Source organism: Arachis ipaensis, chromosome B08, assembly GCF_000816755.2.
Source record: "Arachis ipaensis cultivar K30076 chromosome B08, Araip1.1, whole genome shotgun sequence".
NCBI lineage: Eukaryota > Viridiplantae > Streptophyta > Magnoliopsida > Fabales > Fabaceae > Arachis > Arachis ipaensis.
This window is the reverse complement of record NC_029792.2, coordinates 117,264,102-117,276,334: the sequence shown is the minus strand read 5'-3', so window position 1 is coordinate 117,276,334 and position 12,233 is coordinate 117,264,102. Positions and strand designations below refer to the sequence as shown.

Here is a 12,233-nt window from a genome sequence, read left to right as displayed (position 1 = left end):
ACACAGAATTATCATTCATTTTTTAAGCCTTTTTTTTGTTATTCACTATTCTATTTTTTTTTGTTACTTACCTTCAAGAAATTAATGCTTCAGTAATTTCTTTATGGTATCAAGAGCCTCATTTTTGTACATAATCCATGGCTTCTAGTGCTGCAAATTCACATTTCTCACTTACCTCATCTTCATCTTCTAATTCAGCATTCACTCTACGATCCTTTAATCATCCCATAGGTGACAAACTCAATAAAAATAATCATAAGACTTTGCAACAACAGGCTTTGGCTACAATTTTTGGGCAAGCTCTTGAAGATCATCTACATCTTGATAGAATACCTTCACAGTGTGCTTCTGAAGATGATCGTGCTGCTGAAATTCTTTCACTGGATTACAAAAGATGGAGGCAAGAAAATTACAATATTATTTCTTAGCTTCTTGCTTCCATGGATGAAACCTTCAAGAATAAAATGATAGGTTGTGTTTTTACTTCTGATATCTGGATTAGAATTGAGGATTATTTCTCTAAATCTATTCAATACAAAGTCAAGCAATTGAAATCCCAACTGAAGCTTACAAAGAAGCAAGGTCTTACTGCCACGGATTATGTCTTACGAATCAAGAGAATTGTTGATTCTTTACCTTTTCTGGATTTTTTCTTAACTAGTGATGAACATATTGATTCCTCTCTTAGAAGGTCTCAATGAAGATTACCAAAACCTCATTACTGCTATTTCTACTAAATCAGAGTTGTATTCTCTCTAAGAGGTTGAGACCTTCATTCTGTCTCATGATGATATGCTTGAAAAATTCGTAAATTGGAGTCTTTTCTTCCTCAAGTACATCTCACCCAATCTGCATTTCCTTCATCATCCTCGGCTGGTAGAGGTGTTGGGGGTAGAAGGGGGCGTGGTGGAAGATTCTTCAGAGGTAGTCCTTCCTCCTTTCATAATAATAATTGCCCCCAATGTTAAGTTTGTGGCCATTTAGGTCATATCGCTTGATATTGTTTCCAGAGATTTAATCAAGAACAACTTCCACCTTTTCAGATCTCACATTTTCACAATCCAGTGCCTCCTTCTTTTCTGCTTCATGTTCATCAAATTCAGCAACTCCACCCCCACCACCATAATCTTTTCATAATTCCTCTGCCTATATGGCCGTGCCATCCTCCATTTCTGATCCAGCGTGGTTTTCTAATGATGAGGCCTCCTATCACATCACTCCTCATTAGTCTAACTTGCTCTCGTGTTTTGAGTATTCGGGTTCTGGACAGATTCATATAGATAATGGAGTAGGTATGCATATTAAGCATATTAGTTATTCTTATTTGCATGCCCTTAATTCTAGGAGGTGGTTTAAATTGCAATTGCACCTGATATTACTAAGAATCTTGTGAATGTATCTAAATTTGTAAAAGATAATGCAATATTTTTTGAATTTCATAATGATTTTTGATTTGTGAAGTGCAAGCACACCAAAAAAATTCTTCTACAAGGTCTTAACATTAGAGGTCTCTGCCAATTTCACAATATTGTTATTCCAAGACTTACATCATCTTTTTCACCTGCTTTATTTTCTGTTTCTTCTTCCAATTTTCAATTATGGCATAAGTGACTTGGACATGCCATAACCAACACTGTTAAATCTATTTTTCACCAGTGTAATTCTTTATAATTGTCTAATAATAATGATTCTATACATGTGCTGTGCAATGACTGTGCCTATGTTAAAATGCACAAATTACTTTTTCCTGATTCACTTACTTCATATGATTCTCCTTTACAACTCGTTTATTCTGATGTTTGGGGACCTAGCCCCATGATTTCTCATTTAGGATATCGACATTATGTGATTTTTATTGATGCATTCTCAAGATATACATGTCTTTATCTGTTAGTAAATAAATCTCAAGTTTTTAATGCTTTTCTTCAATATAAAGCTTACATTGAAAAATTAACTGGTCACAATATTAAGTGTTTACAATTTGATAATGGCAAGGAGTATATCTCCAATTTTTTTTCTTCTTTTTTACAACAGTGTGGGATTGTTCATAGATTCTCTTGTCCTTATATTCATGAGCAGAATGGAAGGACAGAGAAAAAATATCGCCATCTCACTGAGATGACTTTGGCCATGCTTTCCATTGCTCATATGCCTTTAATATTTTGGGATGAAGTAGTTTTGACAGCTACTTTCCTCATTAACAGACTGGCAACCTTGTCTTAGATAGTAAGTCACCTTTTGAAGTCCTTCTTGGTCATTAACCTAATTATACTCTCTTAAAAGTCTTTGGCAGTTCATGCTATTCTAACCTGAGGCCCTATAATAAAAATAAATTTAGCTATAGGTCTCATCAATGTGTGTTTTTAGGCTATGCTCAGAACTATAGAGGATATAAGTGCTTATTCCTAATTGGTGAAGTGTATATTTCAATAAATGTGCTATTTGATGAGAATATGTTTCCATAGCCTTTGTTATTCTTTGGGGATTCTGAGTCTCTATTGCATCCTGTTACTACTTCAACTAATGACTTTGTTCCTAGACCAGTAGCTTTAAGGCCTCCTGATCCTGTTTTGCAATATGACTCCACTCATTCCTTGTAATCTGAAGATGCTGTCACCAATGTCTCCCCAGCTGTTCCCAATCAGATCCTACCAATACTGCTATGTTCACTACACCAACTATACAACCTGACTCTACCCCCCAAAAATACTCATCACATGGTCACCAGGTCCAAGGTAGGTATTCGTCAACTTAAAGCAACATTTTCTTGCTTGAACTCTCAAGTCATAGATGCTGCATTGCCTCAGAATATTAAATCTGCCTTGAGTATTCCTCATTGGTTTCAAGCAATTCAAGATGAATATCAAGCATTTATTCGAACCAATACATAGACACTTGTGTCTCCACCAAGGGATGCTAAAGTTATAGGCTGTCATTGGGTGTTTACTATCAAAAGGATGCCAAATGGACAGATTCAGAAGTATAAAGCACGTTTGGTGGCCCAAAGATTTTATCAAAATGAAGGTTTTGATTTTGAACAGGTATTTAGTCCAGTGATTAGGCTAGCCACTATTCGGTTAGTTCTTAACATTGTGTTATCTAGAGATTGGGTTATACGACAATTTGATTTCAATAATGCTTTTCTCAATTTAGACTTGCATCAAGAAATCTATATGACACAGCCCTTGGATTTTGAAATAGATGTTGAATACAAGGTTTGTAGATTTAATAAATCTCTTTATGGTCTTAAACAGGCTCCAAGGGAGTGGTTTTTAAAATTAAGTACCACTCTACAAGCTTTTGGTTTTTCTAATTCAAAGTCTGATATGTCATTATTTATTTGCACCACTTTTAATTCTGTTATTTATATTCTTTATTATGTTGATGATATCATTATCACTGGAAATAATGCTATTGAAATTGATTATATGATTAAGAGACTGCACAACATATTTTCTTTGAAGGATTTAGGGAATTTAAACTATTTTTTAGGCATAGAAGTGGTGAGGACTACAGATAAATTGTACTTGTTTCAAACTAAGTATGTTATTGATCTTCTTTCAAAAGTGGGAATGCAGTTTGCTAGTCCTATGCCAACCTCCATATTGTCCTCTTTGCAGCTCACAAGCAAGGGTTTTGAGGATCCCAAGCTGTATAGATCTGTGGTTGGATCTCTTCACGATGCCACTATTACTAGACCTGATTTGTCCTTTGCTGTTTGTAAAGTGAGCCAATATATGCGTGCTCCTAAACTGGTTCATTGGAAAGCAGTGAAAAGGATCTTCGGTATTTGCAGGGTACAAAGGATCAAGGCCTCGTTTTTCATAAATGCCAAGATTTCGAGCTCTATGATTTTTCTAATGCTTACTGGGCATCAGATCTTGAGGATCAGAGATCTGTCTCTGACTTCTGTGTGTTTTTGGGTACTAATATTCTATCATGGTCTTACAGAAAATAAAGTACAATTAGTAGATTTTCTACTAAAGCAGAGTTCAAGAGTCTAGCTGATTGTGGAGTTGAGATTGTTTGGTTCAAAAATTTGTTGGTTGAGTTGCGGATTGGCAACATCTCCTGTAGTGTTCTGTGATAATCTCAGTACGGTTCTTCTGACTGTAAATCCTCTTCTTCATGAAAAGATCAAGCACTTTCAAATTGATATACAATTTGTCCAAGACTTAATTAGGCAGACGCAAGTGCATGTTGTTCATATTCCAAGAAATGACTACGTTGCAAATGTCTTGACAAAGCCTCTGTCATCAAATTCAAGTACAAACTGAGAATTATTCAGAAACCTACTCTTAATTTAAGGGACGCTATTAATGATAACACTCAATTAATTAGTGCAGTTGGTTAGTTTGTTAGAATTTTGGTCAATTTTAGTGTTTAGATTACAATATGTTATTTTTTATTAGTGGATCTTGCTTTTTTTTTTTGTATATATATAAAATATGTGTAAGGTTAGATTACCTTTACACTTCAGTAATATAGAATTATCATTCATTTTTTAAGTCCTTTTTCTGTTATTCACTATTCTATTTTTTTGTTACTTACTTTTAAGAAATTAATGCTTCAGTAATTTCCTTAATTATAAATTGGCTATTTGAGATATTTAAATTAAGGGTAAAAAACCTTAATAAGCCAAGTCAAGAATCATGTAACGTAAATACGCCAAAGCGAAAATCGTTTCAGCAATAAGCCAAATCATATTTTTATATAAATTCCATTTCTACATAATTCGAACCAGCTTGGTTCGAATTATACACAAACACATGCATACACGTAATTCGAACCAGCTTGGTTCGAATTACACACGCACACACATAATTCGAACCAGCTTGGTTCGAATTACACACAAACACACGCACACACTAATTCGAACCAGCTTGGTGATTATTAATTTTTTTAATAAATTTTTTTAAATAAATTATTAATTTTTTAACAGCATAATTCGAATTATACCATGAATTACTGTGTGTAATTCGAACCAAGTTGGTTCGAATTAGTGTGTGCGTGTGTTTGTGTGTAATTCGAACCAAACTGGTTCGAATTATGTGTGTGCGTGTGTTTGTGTGTAATTCGAACCAAGCTGGTTCGAATTACGTGTATGCATGTGTTTGTGTATAATTCGAACCAAGCTGGTTCGAATTATGTAGAAATGGAATTCGAACCAGCATGGTTCGAATTATATAAAAATATGATTTGGCTTATTGCTAAAACAATTTTCGCTTTGGCGTATTTACGTTACATGATTCTTGACTTGGCTTATTAAGGTTTTTTACCCTTAAATTAATGTTTTAAATATTATGTTCATTTATTTTTTCTATAATTTCTTTTGTATTAAATCAAGCAAGATTTTAATACATATGAATACTAAGTTACTTGGCTCGTAAATTAGTTTAAGTTCGACTCATTTATAGTTTAATAAATTTAAACTCATGAATCAAACTTAAATTTGGATAATCTTAACTCATATATTATTTATTATAATTATTTATATTAATAATATAGTATAAATTTCATACTTTTAATTTAAAATAATGATANATTTTTAGTGAGTTGAATTTAAGATTCTCAAATAAACTCTACTATTTGTTAATGGAGTTTAAATTTAGTCTATCTCAACTCAGCTTGATTCACTCTAATTATATATAACCTTATTTTGCATAAATAATAGTATCATATTTGTTTTCCCTATCAGTAAATTACTCATTGTTAAACCTAACAAGTAAATTTTTGTAATGATCCCTAAGATTCACACATCGAGATCTAAATTCTCCTACCATATTCTCTTAGATATCTAAATTTTCTTACTATATTCTCTCAGATAAAACTCTAGCCACTATAGTAATTTCCGTGTCATTTTCAATGCTCAACCAGCTATTTAAATGTTAATGTAGCCATTTTTTATTACGTACAATTCTAATGACTAAATAAAGTGAATTCATTTCAATTTTGGATCCAATTTAGAACAGGTTCCGATTCGCGACGACAAGGAATTGGAGCTCAATATCGTTAAGAATTTGCAAAAGCGGTGCGTAGAGAATGAGAAGCGTTTGTCTTTGGTTCCTGAAGCTTTCCCTTCGAATCTCCAGGAACCGCTCAATCAGTTCATGGATAACAAGTATGCATTTCAAATTTTGTTGAATGAATATAACTTTTGGGTTCATATCAGATAACTGTTGAATTGAGAATGTAGTGTAGAACTGTAGATGAATGTTTGTTAACGATTATGAACTTGTAAATTGAAGGAAAAACACAGGAATGGTTGTTAACGATTATGAACTGTAGAAGAAGATGTAGAAGAAGCGCTCTGCACAATGGATTAGGGTTATAAATTGGGGGAGAGACCAAATTGGAATGAATACACATCACTCAGCCATTGGAACTATCCAACGTGATAAAAAATGGCGACACTAGTACTCTGACAGCTGAATCAGCACCATAAATGACCACTATGGTGTCCGGAATTCTATCTGAAAGACCACTCTAAAAAAAATTTGGATTTCGATGACCATTCCTGGTAATTGCGTAAATCTCAAGAACCATGATGTGAATTTACCCCAACCCCAATACATGGGAGGTAAGTGTACTTCATGCAAATGAGGAATATCTTATCTGTGCATAGAACAATATCAGAAGTTCACAACAAGTGGTACAAAAAGTAGACAGCCTCCTTGGACTAAAATGTCAAGAGTAACCAGAAAGGGAGTATGTATACAACAAGTCTTTGAGGTGAGGCTTGATTAATCATTAATCATTATATTTGAGTAGTCCTTTAACAATAATATGATAATTATAATCTATCTTCATTAGTTTCAAGCACCAATAAACAATGTACTGGCGCTTTAAATCAGCTCTATTTTTTCAGAAAAATTGTATAAAGATAGACACACTTAATATGCATAAGTTCACCTCTGAAGATCCTTGTATAATATAATCAATTAATATCGAACTACAGTTTTATGTAATGAGTAGCCTGTAGTGCAAAGACACAACAGAAGAATAATGCGAGACAAATAAAAGAACAATCTAAAAGTTGATACTCATAAGACAAACTTTCTCGTTAGAAACATATAATGTACAATATAGCATGATATTGCTCATATTAAAATCAATGGAATCACAGCAATACAACACTCGAACAAATAAACACCTATTTTTTGTACACTAATTCCCCAAACCTGAGTCTTAATCCACCATAAGAACAAAATGAATCATGCAATTGCAACGCATTCCTATGATCCCATCCATGGTTTTAAATTGCAGATAACTAGAACAAGTTCTAACATCAGCCCCATTTTCGAACAATTATCAAGCAATTGCTCTCACATTAAAAAGTCGGAATCACATTGCAATTGCAGCCGCAATTTAAAACCATTGGCTTCCTGTACCCAAAACTCGAGAAGAATGTCGATCGAAGAAACTAGAATGAATCAAACTGCGAACCTCCACCCGAACTCAAAACGCTGTTGCTACTGTTATCATCGTTAACATCATCATCACCAAACAAAACCTTCAACAACTTTGCTTTGTTCTTCCCCTTGGCGCTTCCATTATCCTCGACATCATCGATCCCATTGGCCGCAATATCCGTAAGCGCCTCCCTGACCTCTGCCACAACGCTCTCGCCACCGCACCGCGCCAAATTCAGCAACGCCGAGACGGCATTCTCCTTGCTTCGCATACTGGCGCCGGTAGACAGGTCGAGGAGATCAGCGAGAACCCCAACCCCGGCGACCTTCCGGAAGGCCTCACCGCTCTCCTCGCACCCGGCTACTTGCGCGATCACCGCGGTGGTGTCCTCGACGATCCCCACGCGCCCGTCCTTCACCACAAGGGCGAAAAGCGCGGGGATCACTCCAAGATGCACCATCGTGGCGCGGTTCGGAGGGTACAGCGCAATGCCGAACAGCGCCTTCAGCGCGTCTTTGATGGTTCTCGGAGGGGACGACACGTGGCACCGGAGGACGTCCACAAGCGCGTAGACGATGTCGCGCTTGGCGCCGACAGAGGGGCGGTAGTCGTCGGTGGCGGCGAGGAGGCTGTGGATTGTGGCTGCGGCGGATTGGACGGCGGAGGCGGAGGAGGAGGAGCTGTGGTGGGAGATCACGTGCGCTATGGCGTCGAGGACACCGCGCGTGGAAACCAACGGTTCCTTTGCGGAGATGGAAAGGTTTAAGAGCGTGGCGGCGGCGTTTTCTTGGGAAGGATGAGAGGAAGAGTAGAGTGTTTCAGCGAGGAAAGGGATGGCGCCAGCTTCGGCAATTATGGGGCGGGTTTCCGGGTCGAGCTTCGACATCTGACGGAGCTCGATGAGCGCGTCGATTCGGGTTCGTTCGGATACGGAGCTTAGCTTCGATACAAGGGACGCGACGGTTCGGCGCTTTTCATCCATTTTGTTTTCTTGTGGGTAGTGTTAGTTAGGTTTGGTGGTAGGTTTGGTTAAAGGAATTGTGATCAGCTTTTTTAAGGTGGAAATGAAGTTGGAGTTGAGGATTGACATTAGTTTGTGCAGGTTTTTCCTTTTTCCATCCCTGCGGAGATTGAATTCGTCCTTTTTGTGTGTGTAGAAGGAAAGAGGAAAGAAAGAGAGGAAAAACGGTGGGCTATTCGGTTGGGTGTGGGAGTTGGTAGGAAAAAGGATTGAGTGAGTGCGAAGAGGAAGATAGCGTGGCCGTCTTTTCGGAAGAGATAAAACAGCGGGAGCAGGCAGGAACCTATTATCTTTACTACCCGTAAATTGAAATTAATTATCCCTTCACAATTTTCGACCGCCAAAATTTATTATTTTGACTAATAATTAGTGTTTGTTTTAGTTTCATTAAGTTTATAATTTTTTTTATGAATAAATGACTATTTATACTCATAAAAGATGAAAACGTTGACATATGTATTTACATTAGATGGAAATTAAACTTGTATCCACGTAAAATATCTTTTGTGTGACAAAAGTACCCTACGTGCCACTCTAATCTTCCAAAGATAGGATACTCTTGTTACACAAAGAGCATCTTGTATGGGTACAAGTTTAGTTTCGATTTAGTATGGATACATATGTTAGTGTTTTCATCTTTTATGGATACAAATGGTCATTTATTCTTTTTTTATTTTAACGAATCATTAAACCGCAATATCATTCCCAAAAATATTTTCGCTATACAACGTACATCCATACATACCATACAACTTACAGAAACTCATAAAGAGTACATTCATATATATACATACATATATATAAATAATATTACAGACATTAACCAATACAATCCCTATCCCTCTGACAAAATATATCAAGTTGAAGGCGAGGGTACAATAAATAATAATCTAAAGCAACACAGAGCATTTCCACAACAATTAAATAAACTTTTCGTGACTTCTGCATCCATATCCTGAAAGGGGAAAAATGTAGGGGGGTGAGAACATCATCTTCGAAAGGGTTCTCAGTAGAGGGTTTTTGGGAATTACTGTAATAGGATTGATGGTGTTTTTTTTTTGTGGAAACGAATTCCAAACACACAAATCTCACCGGCAAGTGTACCAGGTCGCATCAAGTAGTAAAACTCACTTAGAGTGAGGTCGATCCCACAGGGATTGATGGATCAAGCAACTTTAGTGGGTGATTAGTTTAGTCAAGCTAACATTGAAGTGAATTGTGTGAAATTGTAGCCAACAGAAAGTAAATGACAATAAATTTAAAATTGCAGAAAGTAAATTGGACAGAAACTTAAAGAGCAAGAAATATAAATTGACAAAATCTTAAATGACAAGAAATGTAAATAGCATGAAATGTAAATGGGAGTGGGTGCTGGAAATTAAATAAAGCAATAGATCAAGACTTAGAGCAACTGCAGAAAGCTTAAATTGCTAGAAAGTAAACTGAGAGCAATGTAAATAGAGAAGCAAAATTTCGGTGAATCAAAATTCAGAGCAATTACAGAGGAATTTAAAGTTTTGCAGGAAATGTAAATGAGATTTGCAGCAAGCTTTAATGTAAATTGAATTGAGGAACCAAACAGAAAGTGAAATGCAGCTCAATTGCAATAACTAAAGGAAAGTTGAAGATCTCAGGGGTTGGATGAGACTAGAGACCAAGTCTAGATCTCAATTCCTTCCTTGATCCAACAGAGAATAATTGTAGAAGAAAATAGAGATGAAAGCAGTATAGACAATTTAGATCCAAATCACAATTTCTTGAAATTATGCAGACGAGTAAACAGAGAGAATTCTCAAGGTGAGATTGAAACAGAATTTCTTCAATTCTCAACCCAAGATTCAAAACAAAAATGAAAACTAAGAAAGGGAACTCTCAAATCCTAATGCTCCCTAGTGCTCTCTGATGGAGCTCACCCCTCAATAGCGCCCCCTTCTAAAATGAAAATGATGCCTTTTATAGGCTTTTACAAACATGACAAATGAAAGTGAAATTGAAAGCAAATTACAAAGAAAATAAAATTCCTAATCAAATTGTTTCTTGTGCCTTTAAGTGATGTCAACTTTGTTTGCTTTGGAGTGGAATTGGGTTGAAGATGGATCCGGATGGTTGCTCTTGGACTTGGGAAGAAATCCGCTTGTGAACCGGGTCATGAACCATTTAAGCTTGAGTCAAAGTTTGAGGCAAACTTTGACTCAAGCTTTTTTTAGCAGCTAGCCTCCCGTGCTGTCATCCACGTTTGAGCCAAAGTTTGAGGTCAAACTTTGAGCCAAACGTGGATCCTCCCTTGCATGCTTCTTGGCCAACGTGGCTCCATTTAACCTTCAATCAGGAACTCCTCTTCATACTCAAATGGCGCCAACGTTTGACTCAAAGTTTGAGGCAAATGTTGGCGCAAGCTTTTTCTCCCTGGGTGTGCTTGTTGTGGCGCCAACGTTTGACTCAAAGCTTGAGGCAAACACTGGCGTAAACTTTTTGGCTTCTCTGAGTGAGATTTTTGCAACCTTACATGCATGCTTATATTTACCTTAATAAAGCTTAATGCATTAACATTAAAGCACTTATTTGCAATGTATGGCTTTAATAATGTTTTAGTGCATTAACGTTAATTGCATTAGAAATTAAAGTTTGCATGCTTTCATTGCTTTATTAATTACTAATGCCAATGCTTTCATTTAATGAATATGGCATAATACTAACGTGAATAAGCCCAGGTAGCATTCATTCATTTTCATTGGCATTAGTAATTAAGTTTCATGCATGTATAAGCATTAATAATCATATGCATGCATGCTTTGGCTATTGATTCATGATAATGCATGCATGAACATTAATGCATGATAATAAGGCCCAGGCTTCATGGTCATGGGCCACGCTTTTAAAAGCGTGGCCTAGGGCTTCAAAGTGTGCTCCAACTTCAAAGTGTGCCCCAAAATTCCTCTTTTCTTCTTTTAAGCTTATTTTGTGCTATTTTGCTTCTTTTTCAACTTATTTCCTACAAAATTTATAAAATCAAAAGATCAAGGAAATATACCATTTAAGCACAAAAGAATGCAATAATTAAGCACTAATTATCAATTTCTTACATGAAAAAGCATAGAAAAACATGACATGGTGACATGTCATCACAACACCAAACTTAAACATTGCTTGTCCCCAAGCAAGAAAAGAATCATGCACTAAAAATTGACAATCCAAGGTAAGAAGAATAGCAACTCAATGTTCATGGTAAGCTAGTTTTCAATGTAAGCTACAATCACAAAAGAAATGTACATGATTGATGCTTCTATCTAGCTCACTTTATGAAATCTTTTTCTTATAATTTTTCCTTGAAACAAGCTTTTGATTTTCTTATTAGCTTCTCCTTTTAGGTGCTTTGCCCCTTGAGTTGATAACAAAGCTACGATTCTAAATGCTTTGTTTTCAAGTATTACCACTTGATACATAAGCACCACAAGCATTTAATTAGAGGACTTCATTAAGCTCATTTTTCTTTTCTTTTCTTGACTTTCTAATCATTGATGCTCAGAGCCTTGAGCTTTGAGGGAGTGCTTTTGCACTTTGAGCCTAACCTTGACTTCTAAGTGTTTTGTTTTCAAGCATTTGGCTTGATACATAAACACCACAAGTACTTAACAAATAAATTGTCATTGGTACTCAGAGCCTTCAGCTTTCTCATTCTTTCCCTTTTTCTTTTCTTGCTTTAATTGTATTCGCTTCTTCAAGGTTTTCATGATTTTCAAAAGATTTCACAAAATGTCCTAGATGAAAACTTCAATTAAATAAAATCCAATGCAATTAA

General features: G+C 36.0%; 1 protein-coding gene and 1 long non-coding RNA gene across 2 annotated transcripts in view; both read right to left on the bottom strand.

Moving 5' to 3' along the window:
* Positions 7,018-8,712, bottom strand: LOC107613881 (U-box domain-containing protein 1). Its single transcript, XM_016316070.2, has one exon. The coding sequence runs from the start codon at positions 8,393-8,395 to the stop codon at positions 7,424-7,426; it is 972 nt and encodes a 323-aa protein (XP_016171556.1). The 5' UTR covers positions 8,396-8,712; the 3' UTR covers positions 7,018-7,423.
* The window catches only part of LOC110265735, an 8,458-nt gene continuing 5,528 nt past the window's right edge, over positions 9,304-12,233 (bottom strand). Inside the window, exon 2 of the long non-coding RNA XR_002351988.1 lies at positions 9,304-9,389. This is a non-coding gene — a long non-coding RNA (uncharacterized LOC110265735). The remainder of the gene's footprint in view (positions 9,390-12,233) is intronic.

Bases quoted from the DNA above. Each gene is read 5' to 3' on its own strand.
- LOC107613881 (XM_016316070.2), bottom strand. From the start codon at position 8,395: ATGGATGAAAAGCGCCGAACCGTCGCGTCCCTTGTATCGAAGCTAAGC.